At 39.6% G+C, this 20,021-nt stretch overlaps 1 protein-coding gene across 4 annotated transcripts; it reads right to left on the reverse strand.

Moving 5' to 3' along the window:
• Positions 1–134: 134 nt before the first annotated feature.
• On the reverse strand, positions 135–16,644 carry LOC108631412 (uncharacterized). 4 transcript variants are annotated; one of them, XM_026818860.1, is made up of 11 exons: positions 16,274–16,643; positions 14,113–14,567; positions 6,111–6,395; positions 5,684–5,908; positions 5,229–5,537; positions 4,853–5,152; positions 4,426–4,728; positions 4,040–4,342; positions 866–1,010; positions 633–814; positions 135–539 (listed from the first exon to the last, which is right to left on the reverse strand). In XM_026818860.1, exons 2-11 carry the CDS (start codon positions 14,177–14,179, stop codon positions 205–207), a joined length of 2,454 nt encoding a protein of 817 aa, XP_026674661.1. In that variant the 5' UTR covers positions 14,180–14,567; positions 16,274–16,643; the 3' UTR covers positions 135–204. The 4 variants fall into 4 exon arrangements, with proteins under 4 accessions (XP_026674661.1, XP_017890812.1, XP_026674662.1 ...); XM_018035323.2 differs by having other exon boundaries at positions 633–793; positions 16,274–16,642; XM_026818861.1 differs by lacking the exon at positions 135–539 and adding an exon at positions 1,082–1,118 and having other exon boundaries at positions 702–793.
• Between the last annotated feature and the right edge of the window lie 3,377 nt (positions 16,645–20,021).

Raw genomic sequence — 20,021 nt, forward strand, 5'->3', positions numbered from 1 at the left:
TAATATATACATTACTATAATTGTAAACATATTTTGTATTATGTCGAATATATTTTCCTTCCTTTCTTTATTGTTTTCGTTAATTTGTTACTTTCCTTACTTATCTATAAAAACGAAGAAGAAATTGAAAAATGCATGTTTTTTGAAGTTTATTTTATTACAGTAATTATTTTTAATCGTGTTATATAGATTTAAGCTTAAAAGTTATACTCGAATGTTTTCATAATCTTTGGATGACTTTCGGTTTTTACCGACGCGGTCGTATAAATGTGGGCTTCTGTGGGGAAGAACGCTATCAATACTTGCCACATTCTGATTGTCTTGTTCAGGATTTTGTAAATCCAATTTCGATGGATTTCTAGTATACCGCTCGTTACTTAATTTTAAAGTGTTTTTCTTCTCCGAAGGAATTGTTTCTAAAATACGCGATGATTTTTTTACGAAGAAACGTGTTTTACATACTACTAAAACGACTATAATAATCATCAGAAACAAAATCAAGGCCGTTAGAGCACCCACTATCCATCCCAACTTCTCATCTAGAAATTAAATTTTCTTACATTAATACAAAATAATTAATTAACTCACTTTTTTATATTTAAAATAGTAATAATATTTAACATAATATATACCAGCTACAGTATTCAATAGAACTACGGACGCGCTTCCCAGCTCTACTTCCGCGTGATCACCAGGAACTGTGAATTTACACATCCATGGTCCTAGATCCGAATGATCGGGTTTAAATTCCAAAGAACATATCCCTGTACTGTAATCCATCTGTAAATTGTGCCTAACGAAACCAACAAAAGGTCTGGAAGTAAAGTTTAGTTGTACAAAGTTTACGTGAAAAAAGAAGACTCACCTTTTCGTTCTAGTCATATTTTGATAAATATGGATCTTCGGTGCATGGATCCAGTGACACTGCACTTTTGATACTACAGTCTCTACTTTGCATGATAGTGTGACCATTTGATGGGGCGAAGCCCATACTGCCACAATGACTGGGTCTAGAAATCATCAAATTCTACTATTTAATCACCGATATCTTCCTTCGGTTTTCTCTTTATATCCCAATCACCGAAAGCGTTGGTGCCTCTTCTTCTGTAGTGCAGATCCTTCCAGAAACGAGAACACTGATCAATGTGTGCATTGGGTGCTCGAAGTGCGTGAAGCAATTTTCACATGTAATATATTCTTTTTTAAAATGCGATAAAAAAATCGTATCACTTGTGTACACATAATGAACAGTGCGTTACTGACGATGGCCCATTCGCAAACATCATCTTAAATTCAAATGGCCGATCGCGTCTGTTAGTATCAAAGGCAATGGGAGTGAGGAGGCAGCAATGATGTTTCCGCATTATCATTTATTTGAAGAAATCGCTTACGTTTACAATGACGCGCAACTGCGTACGATCCGCCGATCACATTATCCTGCAGATTCTCGGAATTGTTCGCTTTAGAAACTTAACAGTAGCTCAATGGCACACGAAGGTATTAATTAGCTTCGAACGAAAGCGATCTACGTTTGATTATTGCATGCGGCGCGAGTCATCGTGCGAATCAATCGAGTTCCCTTTAAATGACAACGTCGCAATCATAGTTCCTCTTCAAAATCAAAATATTATTTACAGATGTCATTTTAGAAAACCACAGTGATTCGAACGTAACTATGATTATTTTGCAGCGACGGCAACGACGATAAGCCGCATCGTTCGATACGAAGGTATTCATCTCAAACGAGATGCTTAACAGTAAGAATTGTCTACTTAGCGTTAATTTTAACATATAGGTGAATATAATGAGTATATAATAAGTGCGTATCGTAGTATTCCAATAAAAAAAGAACTTGTTTCAGAGTGTCATCGGGTGCGTTGACTTTTCGTTTAGCAGTACGTTCGCCACAGAACTAATCGATTCGTTAACATACGTATGACGAGTTTGATCGTTATTAGCACATTGAAATCTCTTAAAAGACCTATTTCGTTTAACAAATAATAAATATTCTTAGTCTTAACCGATAAACTTCCTACGCGTAGTCTTTCTTTTAAATAATTATTAACTAATCTGTTTATATAGTTATCGCGCACGAAAACGAATACCAACGCTTTTTTCCTCGTTGCCTATAACAGAATAGTTGTAACAATTCTTCTGCTGTTCGTCAAGACGTCATCAAAGAAAATTAACATCGCTTCGAAAGAAATTAAACCTGGAACGCTTGTCGTTTAACTAATTTTTTACACAATAGTGAAGTTCGGTGGAGAATACTTTCCCTGTCAGCGGCTGTTTTCGGCAATAAATAATACGGGGAATAACAATTAACAATAAATGCGAACGGAGTGCTCGCGACAAGGCTTAAGTACACACGTACAACACGATTTCACGTACCTAACTACTAACGCGGCCACTAACTATGCTAAATGTGAAATCGTTTGAGCGTAGACTTGCCGTTGAGCATATAAATAAGGAAGGGTGAATGACATTGAGTGATAGACATTACTTAACAAGAGATGCGCTCCTTAAGCGTGTCATTACCGCAAGAGAGAAAAAATATATTACTTACTGGAAACAGAGTTTAGCAAGCATACAGATATAATGCTCGACGAATGAGATAAAGAAAAGTTAATCGCGAGAATGAATAATAATTGCCCGATGAACGATCATAGCAAGAACGATTATTCAATGCGTTTTTTAATGATACATGCGTCTTTCAATAAAAACGGACGGTATTATTAATCACTTGTTACTTGCGTAGCGCCGACTAGTCCCGCGGGGCAACGATCCAATAAGTCTCTCTGAGGATATACTAGGAAGGCATTGCGAAAGGAAACAATAACTGATATGATCAAACGAAATAAATTAAGACTATATCTAATGCTAGTTGATGCAAATGCGATGAATGGCAAACAGACATACAATAACAATACACTAAACAATAAGGAATCTTGTTTCTGTTTTCAAACGCAACGATCGATTCTTTACGCGAAAACAAGCCGTGAACGAGAAAATTTATTTAAAAAAAATTGAAAAATACCTCTTTGCATGTCTATCTCTTTGACATTTGATAAACGCGGTTAACGCTTATTATTGTTTCTCAAGTCGCATAAAGAGATAGACATCGATATGAAACGTCATGCAGATTCCATCACCACGACGATGCCTTCACCCAGATGCTTTCAACAGTCTTCGGGGAACTTAAATGCGATCATCTACTCTACGCAATCGATTTTCACACAATCAGGAATTCCTTTAATCGCGTTAATCGCGTATTCGCGGCCTTCAACTGTACGTCACGATCGATTTTGCTTGACACCTCGGAAGTTAATCACTGTTTATACCACCGATGGCTATTTATGCAGTGTCGGCTTCCAAACGATACTGATCGCAAATACTAATTGTTTATTTCACGATACATCATGTATACATCGCATAGGATGAGTAACAACTTAACATAAGAATATCCGGATGCTTTATGAAAGGAGGAGGAATAAAGTGAAAGATATTTACGTGTGAGCAAAATTATAATCTCAAATTACCATTGCACAACATTTATCTAATGTGGTAAAATAATTCGAGGATATATATCAATTTATGACCAACACAATAATTATTTTCATGATTCGATGATCACGATTAAACGTGTAATTATATTCCTCAGTGCGACAATAAATTCGATTTGCGTACTCAGCCTTTAAGTGTGCCTTCTTAAAGGTTCGACGAGTAAATTACAAGCCTGTCGCGATGAAAAGTTGCTTTGCACGCTATTTGCACTTCAGTACACTTAATACCTTTATGAGTTCCATCATCCTATACGCTGCTACTATGTATGCATACACAATATACGCTTAAGCTTAAGCTATACGCGTGTCCTTCCTCAGGATCTATGGCCGATCGACAGCTACGCCTCGAGATTGTTGCAAACATCCGAGGCGATCGTGTCAACCACAGATCCATGGATCGAGCGAACCGATGATTTTTTCTCTACACCCGTGAAAGGATAGGAACGTCGCAGATTTGTCTCAAGATTCTATGATACCTGGTTCCAGAAGGCTCAGTTTCGCCGGTGGCGCATCTGTATAATTTTCCCTGCCGCGTATCCTGGCGCCGCAGGTCCACAGGCCTTCCTGTTCCGCGAGCGCGTGCGTCAGCCTGACGCTGCAGTCCCTGGCCTCGCTTCCGGCCGCCGGAAATTGCTTCACCACCACCGTCGTATTCGAGTTTACCGGCGTCAAGGACCATCGACACTGTTCCACGGCCGAGGAGGTCACGCAATGAAGGAACACGCTTCCGCCAGCTGATATTTGGATATCTTTCGACAACTCCGAGAACTTGACTTCGTCTGAAATAAATAAAGAAATAAATAATATTTAATGAAATAAGAATTAATATTAGATCTATCGTGAATGTTTTAAGAAAATGTACCTTGCTCGAATGTGGTGAGCTTGATAGGCGGCGAGGTGAGCACAGTATTCAGGGAGCTGATCGACACCTGACAGGTCCACTGGCCCTGTTTCTCGGCGTCCACATGCGGCAACATGAGCGAACAATCTCTTCCAAGGTCGCCGTTACTTGGAAATTCCTGAAAGATCATCTCCGACTCGGTCTCTTGCGGTTTCCAGGACCACGTACACTTCTCCACGCGGCTACTAGTTACGCACTTCAACGTGGTCTCCGTACCAATCGGCACTGAAGTGTCCATCGGCATTTCAACGAAGTTAACTTTGGCTGAAACAGGATCGATCGAACGCACAATTCTAATGGATAAACGTATTTCTAAAAGTTAGGAGATATAAGAAGAAAAAAAAAAATTTCAATCTTTTGTATCTTGTGAAAGTTTTGATGTTTGTACCTGTAGGTAGAAGGCTAACAGTCGCGGGGGGCGCTTCGTGTAGCATTCCATCCGGAGACAGTCGAACGCCGCACGTCCAGAGGCCTTCCTCCTCATACAGGATGTTCTTGAACCTCATTGAACAATCATGGTCAGCGTCCTTATTCGGATTGAATTTCTTGAACAGTACAGGCTCTTGACTCGAGTTCGAGGCCCTCCAGGACCATTCGCATTGAACTACCGGTTTGTTCACCAAACACCTGAGGAGAACCGACTCGCCGGATGCTACTTGGACTCCTTTAGATAGTTGCACGAATTCAACTACGAAATAATCGCACATCGACATAAGAATTTCAAAGAATAGTTGCCACTGAAGTAAAATTAATTCCTGTCTTACCTTCTGAAATAAGAAATCGAATGGGATTTGATTGTGTGAAAGAAGAATTTGGGTCGATTCTGGCGCCGCAGGTCCAGTATCCTTCCTGCTCCGGTAGCACATTCTTGAACTTAATACTGCAATCGGTGCTGTCGTTGCCAAAAGCTGGGAATCGCTTCACTTCGAGATTCCACGGTTGCGATTGGTTTAATTGCCGCCAGGACCATTGACACTCACGGACGGGTGACTTCATCTGGCACATTATTTGCGCTGAAGATCCTGCCGGTATCTCGACCACGTTGTCGAGCTTCGCGAACACGATAGCTGGGCCTGCATATTTTAAAACGAATGCTGTTAATTTATTTAATTCTCTTGATTTGTCTCAATTTCGAACTCATCGAATCTTCGGTCAACGAAATTAGATGTTATCTCACGTTGAATTATAAAGGACAAAAGGGGCAATCAACATTCCGTACCATGTTGGTCATTGACGATGCTCAGTTTAGCGGGTTCTGAGCTAGTGAAAGGATCATTCGTGGAAGCTCTCGCGGCGCAGGTCCAGTATCCGGTCTGCTCATGTTTCGTACTCGAGAATCTTACGGAACAGTCGTTGCTATTGTTCCCGAAGGCAGGAAATTGTCGTACAGGCAATGGATTGGTAGTCGGCGTAGTTGTCGTCTGAATCACCGAGACCGTGGTGGCTATAAATTACGAGTAAACTGCGATAAGTACGCAGCGCAGAAGTACCATGGACAACAAGTCATCCGTAATAATGTCTTGACTCATCGTAAAGACTGCGGTCACGATAATCGAAACAAACATAACATTTAATATTAGTCTATGATTCAAACGAATTCAAGATTTATTTTAATCACGAGCGTAAAAAAAATATTGATAACTAACTGGTAATAGAGCTATCACTGTTATCCGGAAGCGGCAGGTGAACAGGCGGCAAGGACTGCCAGGACCATTGGCACTCAGCTACAGGATTAGCAGTTCTGCATGCGAGGAGCACAGAGGACCCGAGTTCCGTTTCTATGTGTTCCGGAACATCCACGAATGTCACCGGACTTGGTGGCGATGGTTTCGTTCCTGGCAAAATATCGTCCATCGGGTGACCTTCGATTTCGGAATCCACGGAAAAAACCGTGGTGCTGGCCCCATCAGACTCTTCCGGCACGGGTACGCCTGAGAATTCGAAATAGCGTTCAATTAAATTCGGAATTTCCCGGCTATGTTTAGCTGGATGATACGTAGCGTCCTAAACATGTTTTGTAAGATTATAGAAAAGGAAAGTTACACATTACAGTGGACCGTTCGATTGCCAAACGTGTTCGAAATTCCACAAGTATTTTAAATACCACCATAGATATCTATAATGCGATCACGTCCTCTCAAATTGTCAGCTGGCCTCGCATAAAAAAGATTTTCGAGATTCCATTGAATAGAGGAATTCATAGATAAGAATTTCTTCTTAATCTGACAAATGCCGAGTTTTTAGCCATTATTTTAAGTTTCAAAAAAATCGACATCTTTCGTTATATCATTTATGTATTTTTCTTAAATAAACTAAGTTATCAGACAATCTGTTTAGTCAATTGTACTGTAGTGTTTAGTCTCAGTTGACGGTTGTTTGATCCTAGCAAACTTCTACGATTTTCGAAGAAGCAGCAGGAAGTCAAGCAGGCTCTAGGTGTCATGATAAACCACAACATGATCCGAAGGTGCTCACAATCAGTCGAACATATATGTAGGACACATCGGGCAGGAAGCTACGACAGTCACGTAGACAATCGCCTTGCGTCGCGCGTCTGTCACCATGTGCAAATAGAATCAGGGACGGATCGATAATAAAATATTTGTAAAAAGGGGAACCACCAGGAATTAGTGTTGTAAAACGATACGTGGTCGGAATGTCGAAGATGCGTTCTAGAACGTCGTCGATGGTCTCGTACATTTATTCTTGCTTTCTACGTTTCTCTGAGAAGGGAATCTCGTAGTTATTAAAACGAACTAGACGACGAAAATGAAAGAAATATTGTTCGGAAACAGTATAATTGATTGTATTAAAAGTCGGCCGTTTTCTGTCGGATGATCACGGTCAAATTTCTCTGAATGAAAGAGCGGCCGTGTTCATCGTTCCACACTTTCTACGCGGTGCCGCGGTATGTGACACGCGTTCGTACCAAACTTGGTCCTTGGTATTGTCTCGTTACGTTCACCATGCGCCGAGTTCGTCCTCAAGACGAGCAAAAGGTGGTCGCTGACACAGGAAGGTCGTTTCCCATTTTACATTGACATACTCATCGGATCGCGGTTTTACGACGATACGTGTTGTACCGACATATTGATAGCAGGCAAATAATTTCATTTCATTCGAGCATAAATGTTGGAATTCCTAGTCGTCGTTGTTTCAGAATTGTCGCAAAATCGCGTTGCATCTTCTAATATAAGCGACGAGTATTCAAATAGACAATTGTATCATGTGTGCGATTTGCAATGGTTATTTTATGCAGAATTTTGCGGAAGATTTGTTTTATAAATAATTTAAATAAATAAGATTCCTCTGAAAATATTATCGACACAAGTATTGAAATTTATGTTAGAATTTCTAAAAAGGTGGAAAAGTAATAACGAGTCAAGTGTTGCAAACTTTTATAGAAAACTTTCTCCCTGAACGTAACTGTAATTTTCACACAATAGTCAATTAAGCTATGGCTTCCTTATTCCACGTCTCTTTCGCGGTGGTTAACACCGCTTTACGTAGTTTAAATTTTTATTGCTGACACTCTGACATAACTATCCTTCATAGTTTGTAGCAAATCGTGAGAATCATTGCACAAGTTGGTACTATACAGGTGTTGCTACTTAATGTAACATAATACTAGTAGACTTAACATTGTCCGCTTCAATCATACTACTATTATACTATATTCGAAAAAGTTATTTATGTTCATCGAAAGTAGGCATCCTTGATATGAGATGAATTTAGAGTTGAAAAACTGGAGACAAAAAGTAAAAGAGTATTGATCACCATCGTGCAGCATTTGAATTAGGCTCATTCAGTCAATTCAAGGCCGCCTGTTTACTTTCATCGCACTTTCTTACTTTCTTCATCGCGTCGTTAATCTTTCACTATATAATTTTTTATCATCTCTGTGCCTTGTGCCGGATTAACGTTAACCGCATTAGTCATCATAAAATCCTCGACATTGTCCCGATATTTAAATTACATACTTCTCACTTGGCTACCTATTTTCATAGAAATACCAAACATTTATAGACACATTGGGTCGATCAGTGGTTTGACGGTCAACTCGCCGCAGGTGATAGACCGCGATTGAAACATCGGCATTCCGAGTATTCGAGCTAGTCCGGCAACATCCCGGATGTATCCCCGCGAGTCTCCCTGTGACTAATTCCACAACAATGGAATCCCATTCCGGCCGTAAGGCAAGGCCAATCGTTCTTCGAGCCGAGAAGAGGCCGGAGAAAGAAATAAAAAAAACGAGGATTTGATCACCTCGGGGAGGATTTCATTCTGTAATTAAGAACCAGCCGATAGGCGAGCAACAACGGTCGTTAACCCGGTGCCACGTCGATGTCTCCCGTAGCAGGACAATTAGAAAGACTAGTCGATTTCTTTTCCCACGTAGAGACGCGTTGTGAAACTCAAAATGCTTGGGCGTTACCCATCTGCGAGCTTCTCATCGTAGATAACGTTAAAAATCTCGTTGCATTCGATATCAAACAAGCTGATTGAAAAAACGAATGACGATTGGCGAGGATAATTGAGGAGGTGCATTTTGGAAAGTAGGGCATTCTATTTCTAGATACTTGGACCTGTACGAACTATTTAAGGAACGTCTGTTCTCAGAAAACATGTATTCTCACGAAATTTTTTCTGGCTGGTATTATATGTTTGCTTAATAAAGTTTCATCTACCCACTTATCTTACAAACCATATATGTATAACGCACAACTCGAAACAAAATTTTAAGAAACTGTTTCTTTTAAGAACTCCAATTTCATGGCATTATAAAAACGCCAATATATTATGTATAAGAGTGTATAAGTAATACGTCTTACTGAAAATGTATTTTATTACTCATAAATCATCAAATATAATAGAAAAACTCCAGTACAAATCATGCTGGCTTTTTAACAAGGAACATTTCTTTAGATACTAATTTTAAATAGTAAGCACATTTTGTGACCCATTTGACATGTAATCGGCCACTGATACTCCTCACAAGAAACATTCAAGGATCGACTCATTTATTTTGTTCCAGGTCTCTTACTTTCCGTACACGTATCGATTTATGTCACATTTGCGGCTCGCAAATATTACATCGCGCTCGGCTCGATTTCGCTCGTTACCGAGCGGAATCATTCACGGTCGTAACTGTTCGCCAGCTGTATAAATCATCGGAATCGAAAGGAGAGACCGCGTTCGTAATTAGTGAAATACAATTGAAGCAAAGACTGTTAAGTAGTATATTAACTTCGCAAGTTTAGCATAATATTCGTATAAAAAAATTTGAATACATCTTGAAATTCTTTCCGTATCCTGTCTTTTTATGTTTTTCATTGCTTACATCGGGAGAAATTAGGTATCGGAAAAAGTTCAAGTGGTTTTTTCAGTAATATAATTGATAAATTGATTTTCGTCTGAATGATGGCATATATAAAGGGCACGAAGCTGATTTTATTTGAAACTTGGAAATACAATAGTAAATACAGCCAGACGTGTAACAAGACGTACTTATAGTGTTCGTGGGGATGCTGTTAATGAAAGAATCGTACAGAAATGATTTGTATCAAATAATTGCAAATTTCGATAATGATAGTGAAATGAAAATGCTTATGATTATTTCATTTTTCGAAAACAAAACTCGTTATTGAATCGAATCATAGTTAATAAAATATACTTGATCATGAATTACATTTTTGAAGAGGTTCTTCGAACATATTTCATGATATTTCCTCAATGGAATTTGTTAATATACGATCAGGAAGAAATACTGTTCGAGGGAATGATTGCCATGGTCAGTCTTCCCGGAAAGGTGACGAGCGTGTCCTCAAATCGGTCCTAACAGGACTGGCGGAGAAAGTATCTTGAGAGTCACTAATATAACAAGAAATTCTTTCTTTTCATAAGAACTGCGATTATTCGCATTGGCTAATTAATTGGTCACAGAAATGCGAATATTTCTCAGTTCGAATTCTCTAGGGTTTCATTGTATTCTACAGTTCTCGATTAACCGACTTAATCAACGTCGAGGCAGACCGGTTAAATCGAGACTCTCGGTGATTGTATTACTTTAATCCACTTATATATGTAACTCATTACAAACGCCTCTGTTATACTAACATTATAATTAAATATACTTCTAGGAAATATGAAGAACTACTGCCTTTTATGTATTTTTATGGGCTTGTGAGTTTAAGTATATTAATTCTAAGTAAAGAAGCTTTTCTAAAGTTAAGGGATCATTTTATTTTATTTATTTTAAAATCATAATAATTGATGTATATTTGTTGTTTTGATTTTGTTTTGTTGATTGAAAACTATCAATCAAGTAAAACATGTTTAATAAATTACTGACGAATTAGATGCGAAAGGAAGAAATGTATTAGGTTGTATGAATGCTTTCTTCGAACACGATAGATGCAGTTCCAAGTACAATACTATATATTTCGTGTAAATAATGTATTATTTACTTCTGTATAATCATCCCGAATAATTATTGTCTAATAGATTGTGAATGCTGCATTTATAGTTTCATTATGTTGTTTCAAGTAATTTGTCTGCCGACTATCCAATTTGTTCATGTTGTCTTTTATAATGATCGTATTTAACAATTTCAAAGATAAATGGACTGTAAAGAATCAGGTAATACTTCAATTATCACATTGCTCAATAATTGTTTTATATCTTCTAATAAAATTCCAATTTCCTTACATAACTATTGCTGAAAGATAAATTATTCTTCCCATTAACAATGAGAAAAACATGATCGATGATTTTCAACTGAAATATTAAAAAAAAGAAATACAAAACGATGTTTCACTTGCATCAATCTAATAATTTCAGATGGATGAGCGTTACGTAAAATTTGAAGCGAACGAGCAAAATAAACGTGTCCATGGAACGCATAAAATTCAGGCAGGCATGGCTCCTGTAACGCAAGATCGTACGATAGTTCCCATGCAGGTTCCTACCCTTCTTCACGTGTTTGCATTCCAGAGCGATGTTTCACTAAATGCACGCATTGCATCGGGTTTAACCACCCTCCGCAGAAGAACCAGTTCTTTCGGGCCGTGAGTACGCCGCTCCTCCAGGTATGCCACGAATGCTTTACGTCGTAGAGGCGTCGAAAAATGATCGACAAAAAATTCATCGCCTAAAACTACACGCGTACCGATGGTATCGTCGTCTCACGATCCGCATTACCGGACGATAATTAACGTTTCTACATGCAAAACTGTTTTGTTGTTGCTTAATACTATCCCAGTGGGCAATTCAAGTATCATTTTTTTCCTCAAAGGAATTGATGTTCCTCCTTTTTTGCTTCTTGATAATGTCTATCTGGTTTTTGTACTTGATGACTGCACGCGATACTGTTACACGTTAAAACGCGATAAAGGAGAAGCTGCCTGTCTTTTTTGCTTAGCTTCTCAACGATCGGGTGCAGCGATGCTGGCGTAGTCTATTTTCGACGAGAGTAAACGAACAGAATTTCTTCCTTCGGTACATGGTCCAAGATCGTCTGAAGTTCGCTCGATCGTTGCATCGTTCTTAACAACGGATTGTGCACGAGATGCAAACGTTTTTACGGTATCTTGATATTAAAGAAAAACTTTGAAATACTTCTATTGTAAACCAGTCAGGCATTTTTAAAATGTATATAGAATTTTCTTAGTCACCTATCCTATGCAAAAGCTGGACATTGTGTAATAAACAATGATGTCTCACATACTTTTTGTACGAATAATTCGCTATTGAAAGCTTCCAAACTACCCTACAAATTGCTTCATGTTCCTAAACTAGAGCAGGACCCACAACTTGGGAACAGGGTCAACTTTGACGTATGTTGAACAAAATGGGCCAGAGAAGTAATAAAATATTCTTCTCGTGTATTTAGTAGCATTACATGTATTGTAACTATCCTCCAATATTGGTGTTAACGTATTCATATATTTAAATTAATATTGAATTGTTGTTGACAATAAAAATTGCTCTGAATTTGCCATCAACTGTGATCATTTTTATGTAAATTGCACAATTTTTAAAAGAAAATCTTAGGTTTTTCTCATGGAGAAACTTAAAATGGAAGATCATTTTATCGAGACTCATTCCTTTCACCATGATCACACTTCTAATTTCAACTCACTTATAAACGAAACGTAATATAACCAGTACGAGACTTGTATATTCCATTCGCCGCGATGATTCGCGCCTCGCTCTGATTATGCACGTTCGAAATTGCCATGATGTCGCCTCCGCTCTGTTACAAGCGTGAATTACTCATTGTTTGTTATCTAAATGGGACACGCGGCACCGTTGTTATCAAACGAAAGTGAATCAAGCCCGCTAACACAGATTTTTGCATGGTCAGGCACGGCCGCCGCGTGCCGTGCCATGTTTTTAATGGAAACGAGCGTCGCGAGTCTGGAAAGAGAAATGGAGATCTCGAAACGCGGCAAGAGAATCACCTTGGGAGCTGGTTTCATTGTCAAGGTGCTGCTTAAGAGACCGTTTACACGCGATTTCGATAAGCTCTGACTTTTGATGAGAAAGGAATTTCGGTCAGTCGTGTTACGTGTATCGCGTGAGAGTTCACTTAAACGATGCTAGCATGTTGAATTTGTTATTATAGATTCCTATTACTATTAAAAAGCTACCTATAAAATTTTAAATCAATGGGTTTTTTGAAAAATCATAGTGATTTAAAATTTGCATGCATTCTTATGATAATCAGCAATAACCCAAAGAAAACTTTACTTTGATCTCGAAAATAGCCCAGAAAAAACGGTGATTTTTGGCTGCATTTGGTAAATGCACACGATTATCCTTGACTGACTGGTTCCAGAGTTTTGTGTAAAGCATAGAAGCAACTTTTAGAGAACGTAGTAGAGAAAAAAGACATAACGAAGATCGATAATCGAAGTGATAGTGGAACATTACGTGTCAGTGACAGCAAGAACCAATGCCCTCGCGGTAGTCATTTAGGATGCAACCTCTGTCATGGCGTTTAAAGACTACGTGGCCCTTGACGAGTTTAAGGCCTTCAAAGTTGTAAATATGATGACTGCCAGCATATTAATTCCTCTATTAGCTGGCTGATATTATAACACTGGGTTTTGTGATTCATAATATATATCAATCACCATCTATGCACTAAAACCGATTCTTCTTGAGAACCGATCGTTAAGCCATTGATTTATTAATGTCAATAATTTCTCAGCGCATATTTACTTGTTCTTTTTTTTCAAATTGATGTATTTTTAATTCATTCGTGAACCATGCGTCGATTTACTCGCAAGACTATTTAATCTTATATAAACATTTGCGTTGCTCGATCTGTTTGCAAATTTATCACTACAAAAATTAGAGCGCGCATTATTTATGAATATCTACATGTGTAGGTAGAACGATTGTCAATGAATGTTAATAGACTTCCCTAGTCACATGTTCTACATGTTTAACAAGTAATTCAACTGCGTTTTAAAATTCAACACTTTGCCAAACCCATTTATCTCTATTTCAGTGTAACACATATTATTTAACACTAATACTTTCATCTTCACAATTCATCGTTTTATATTTAATATCATCTTTTTATCATATCTTGGTTATTGTTATCTCGAGGATGGCACGAAAAAAAGGTAATGTACTCACCATTGCACGCGATAAACCACAGCACGAGGAGCCGGACGGACATTTTGGGGAACACGGAGGTCGTCATCTCCGGTACCGCATTTATCACCGCGCGTCCTTGGAAGAGAATCGAGACCCGGTACCTCGCAGGATCGACCGAGCGCGTCGTTACGCACGTGTACTGTCTTCGGAGCGTATGGTCGCGTGCGATTTGTACCCGCACGACGATGACGCATGTAAGACCCCCTCCGTGTCACCTTTTTACGACCACGTAAACGTTTCCCTCTTCCAACGTAACAACGTCTTCGGCTATCACTCTGCACTTCTTTTTTTCTTCTTACAATTAGATGTTACAAACTTTCTACGATTCTTCGAACTTCGCGTTTGCGCTGTCTTGTGGTAGTTCCTTTTAATTCTCGTGATTTGAGAAATTTTTTTTAGCGTAACTTTAACGATATCTGCTTCTTCACTCTAAACTGAAGAACGAAGATTTCTGTTAAACTAGGACCGACTGACTCTCGATGAAACGCGGATGAAGGATCGATATGGATCGGTAACCGGAAGGGACGGTATGCGAAAAGTACTTGACCTTCTCGGATCGTGTGGATAGAAGGGAACGGTGCCGAGAGCACGGGAGAAACCGGTGTGACGCGAAGGTGGCCAGGAAATTTTTATCGGGCTACCTGACCGCCGAGACTGGCTCGTTAATTTATGACGTAGTTCCGTTATTGCAACGTGACGTTGATTCGCGCGAGCGAGGCTCCAGCTGGGCTCAAGATAAACGTGATTTATCGTTCCGATTCGTGAATGGGAACGTCCGGCACCTATGACGATCTTTTATAAGAATCGTGAGTCAGGAATAAAAAATTTTTTCCTGCTCAACAAATTATTACCGGAAAAATTTTCAATTCAATCGAGAGAAACTCAACGTTCCATTGATGACTCACTGGCCGCGCAGTTGCTTAAAATATTGCGCGTGACGATTATTAAAAATCTCATGCTTACTGTTGCAAGAAGATTCCTCTGAATAATATTTATTAATTATCATCCCAGATAAGAATTCCTGCATTAAATCTACATGAAGTGAGAGTATAGAACGGTTCTAGAAGTGTTGGAAAATTCGTTGCAGTTGGAGCGCATGAAACTCGACCTCGTTTCAAAGCTAGAATGATCCGTGAACGTGGCTCGCGGCATTTTAGATATCGAACAACGTTGACTCACGAGCTCGACGAGGCAGGAATAAAAAAGAGCGTCTGCGTATCGATCAATGAACGTCTACGATCGACGATCTAAGCCAGGTCAAGCACGAGGTGAACGAACAGAGCGTTCCGAGATACCTGCTCACAATATCCAGACTATCGTGTTACAAAATCAAATATCCTTACAATATCCAGTCTACGGTTCACACGAGATATTACAGATCACCTTTTACTTGACCCTTGACATAAAAAAAAAAATTAGACTATGATCGGTATCTCGTTGCAATCGTTTTGCTATCAAATTGTACTTTGGAGAATTACCAGATTAAAAGTCGGCAATCCGTGTTCACGGTGATTACACGTTTTATTGAATGAGTAAAATTACGCGCGACTGCGTGTCCCGGTCGATTATGCTACCAATATTTCAAAGTTACTCGAGCATGAAGTAACATTGCGTCGAGTACGTGTCACTGCGATTACCATATAATGGGGTGTACGAGATCGCGAAATAATCGGGTTAAAAGCAACGATTTCAAAAACCGATGAACGTGCCCGCATTTCCTTGAACTCTTCGCGAAGCCGAGTAACGGAATCGGTTGGATGATTCACCGATAGTATCGAAATCCAAATCTGAGTGAAACGAGTTGCAAAAGTAAGCGATTAGCGTTCAAGCGGAACATTGCTTTCTCGAATGAAAAAATGGTAGCGCGAAGATTCGTCCCGCGCGCTGTTACACGAGGATCTCGTCCTACGCGTCGAATAAGAAGACGAGAAGTTGGAGGGATGTATCCAAAGTTGAATAAAAACGTGCGTATATAGTGATACCGCTTTCCCTCGGTACTGTTCGGGTTTCACGGGAAGTGACGACACTTGAACTCTCGATCGGCGGTTCAAATTCGTCAGGATCGTTGCACATTTCTCCTGTTGCTCTCGGCACTGAAAGGAATCCTCGATGGCACACTGAATTCACAGGATCTACTCACTGTCACTTTCCCTCGTTCGAAGAGTACCTTCACTTGGGTGAACAGTTCTCATCTATCGATGCCGATCTCCTCTTCCTAATTCCGATCTGGTGACAAACGACTGTGCGCTACGTGCGCGAGTGCAAGCGGCACAGGAGAAAGAGAGAAATCCAATTGTTCACCCATCCGGTCTGCTTCGTGGCACCTGTGACTCACTGTTGTAACGCGCGCGAAACGGGAAAATCGGCCGATCCGTATGCGTATCGGAGCCGGGAATCACCTGCGGAGCTTGAATACAGTCGCGTGCTCTACGGTGAGCGCCGTGGCTGACTGCAACAACTGCAAGCGGTAGGACGGGTGATGGTTGCCGGTCGGCGTCGTTGTCGTTGTCGGGTGTCGGGCCGTCGTATATGCGGCTTTGGAACTCGCAAGTGGGGGTCCAATGTTACCTGGGTACGCAACGATGCCAGGGACCCCTACCAAAGGCCCTCGTCGCCCGTAACTCCACCTTCCAACCTCCCACCTGACTCGAATCGAGTTCGTGTTCAGGGGCTCAGGTGTATGCGAGGAATTGTATCCACGCACCCTTTCGTTACTCTCAGCAGCTCGTCGTCAAAATGCTTAAATGACGGACTAAGGGTGGTCCAAGAGTGATGACGATTCCAAGTCTCAATAAACGAAATATGTATTGCGATAAATTTACTTTAAAGTACATCGGAATTGTGAAAATACTTTTAGAACGTAAGGGGTGCTTCGTTGCTCTATGACCTTATTTCATAGTTTATTGAAATCAAGTACGTTGGCTGTTTCGGTACAGACGTAGTTTCAAAGGGGTTGCATCTGACGTCATTTGAAGTCACGGAAGCAAGTTCGTTAAGACAATTGGTATCGAATATTCCCTAATTCTAATTTCGTATACGATTCCGATTCGCGAATACGGAATCGTGGAAAGCTTAAAATAGAATTAAAACGATAGACGGTTCCGCTTCTGGAACTTAGCCTAGTAATTGGACTGACGTGACTTTACAAATTACCGACAATGAAGACCAACTGCTAGCCTGAACTTCGATTTGCCATCAGTATAGCTAGGTTTCACTGGGTCGCAATTAACCTTTGTCTTCTCCGAGAGGAACGAAACGTGGAATTCGGTTCCCAACGAAAGACACTTATAAATGGCCAGGATAGTCTCGAATGCTTGCAAAGTGATACGCGATGGTACCGGAACCCGCGAAACGAATAGACCGCATAATTACACGCGGTTAACTCTCTCACCGATCGATATCTTCCGCCGTGCTTATCGGTGTCATCGGACATTATGGTTTATCGCGAAGTATTCGCACACGCGTTGCCACCGCGGACATATCGAAGACAATCGATAACCGCGTAGGTGCATTTTGTGCCGCTGTGTGCAACCCGGCCATGACCTCGAAACAATTGTTCCACTCTTTCGATATGAATTGCATATTAAAATACAAGAAAAAGAGTGACTAATAGAGATTCTAATATGGGGAAAATGCCAATCGAATAAGAACGTATGAATCATTTCCATAAGTTATTCTAACACTTCATCATAAAGTATTGTACTTAAAAAATCAACGTGCGCGTTCAGATTCTTACGCAACCGGTATTTGAATTCATAATTCAAGGGTTAATGTGTTTCCTTCTTTTATTACATGTTACTGTTGCTTGCGTAAAAATCGAAGAGATAAAAAAGCGATCGATCGAACGATCGATCGATTGAAACCGGTATCCACGATCTATCATGCTAAAATCACGGCTTATGAATGGAAGGATTTTATCGCCTGACTCTCTCTCTTCCTCTGGTACTGAATATTTCGGGGTCGAGTGAGTAATACACTGGTCGATGATTAATTCCGTCATTTCCATTAAGCAACACCGGTCGCAAACCAAAGGATTACCGGCCACCTGACAGAGATTTCTTACTGAGGGGAAACAAGCTCGACTACGCGGTGCTTCGTGAAAGATCGGTTGTTATTCAGTGAAAAATTTATCGAATAAAATTTTGATACCATTTATTTGCGTCAGTCCCTGTCCCATCTCCGACAATGAGAAAGCAGCTGCACCTGTACGCGGCTATAATCACGGTATTTGCACACCTGATGACCTTGCGAGTATCTGTATCGCCCTGCGGAACCTTGAACTTGCACGTTGAAGAATCTCGTACGAACTTGCTCCGTATCGAGGTTTTCTCGCTGAGTCCTCCGTGTTTCCCCTGTTGATTTCTTTCTTGTTGGAAACAATTGTTTTCTGCTTTCTTCACTGTTCTCCCTCCTTAAATATGTATGCATCCTATAATTGCTTGTAGTATACTTAGGAAGAAATATTTTCCTTTTTTTAAATTTTAAATTCTACGTTCTATTTATTAAATAAATTAAATTGATCTATTGAAGGGCCCTACATATATAAAAAATATTGTAATAAGACAGATCTGTAGTTATGTAGACACCTTTCCAAAGCCGAAGAGCAAGGAAGTAAAATTATCTATATATCTATCTATCATCTTTCTACAACTCAATATTTGCTTACAATTAGTCAAAGTATTCGTTAGTTTGCTTCAAATATTTCAGGATCATTGATTCAAGTTAATTATTAATTTACTACTATTCAAGTTGCTGATTTATTTCAATCAAGTAATATTTCAAACCATTACATCTTTTTCTCAGTTCCTCCTACGTATCGAGAATAGTGGATAGAACAGTAATTATTTGATAATCTTTAATGAATTCAATGGACCATTGCCTATGTTATATGTATATACACTGTTATTACATTTTTCATTGAGTCGGTTACTTTGCATTGCATGAAGGCGATTACATATCCTTAATGAAGCTTCTGCGAAGGCAACAATTGCCAAGACTGAAGAATACACTGATCACGCTTATCCTTCCTTAATTTCTATAGAATCGCAACGGGGTTACATAACATTCTTATGCGCATGCATTCTCATCGGCGATCCGTCGTATTTTTTTACGCTAGAGATGCGCTTGACCGAGGCACGCCGCTTAAGGTCAATGTCGAAACGGATCGATCAAATATTCGATTGAATTTGCCGATCCATTAGCCTGAACACTGGTATTTACGAGGAACAAGAAAATGAATAACGAGCTCACAAACTTGGCTCAGACATCCTGTTACGCGACATTTTAGTTGATATGTTCGTGCTATATCCTGATTGTAATCTTCATTTCCAACAGCTTGTATTATAGAATAAAGGAAAATAAGTATAATAAAAAGAAATTTTTAAAAAGAGCACTCGAGTCTTATTAGATGTTTTATTAACAGTTTATATAAAATGATTCTCGGACTTTACGAGTTCTTTTACTTTATAGTTAAAATCCAAGTTATTATTAATGAATTATCGAGACGATTCTTCAATCAGAGCTATGATTCAAGTATGAGCACACATGCTGTACGGTTACAGAAACGAACGTTTCCGTGCGTGCGGGAGAAAGACAACCGAGCGCGAGAGTTGAGAAGAGATCTGCGCATCACCGCGGATTTTATTCTTCGTTTTCTGACTGGCGCCAGCTGATCATCGTCTTACGGGATCTGCGCAATTAAAAATTCAATTTTGCGTGAAATTATAGTTATTCACTCTGAGGAAAATGACGTTTTATTACAGGTCTGTCTGACTTGTTTCATTCCTCATCTACTGACGATCTCTTCCGATTCACGATAGTCTGAAATTTATCTAGCAAATAATTGTCTTCTTTTTCCGCAATAAAATTTAGTTTCTTTCAGAGATTAT

Source organism: Ceratina calcarata, unplaced genomic scaffold, assembly GCF_001652005.2.
Source record: "Ceratina calcarata isolate Rehan_Ccalc_2016 unplaced genomic scaffold, ASM165200v1 scaffold9, whole genome shotgun sequence".
Lineage (NCBI taxonomy): Eukaryota > Metazoa > Arthropoda > Insecta > Hymenoptera > Apidae > Ceratina > Ceratina calcarata.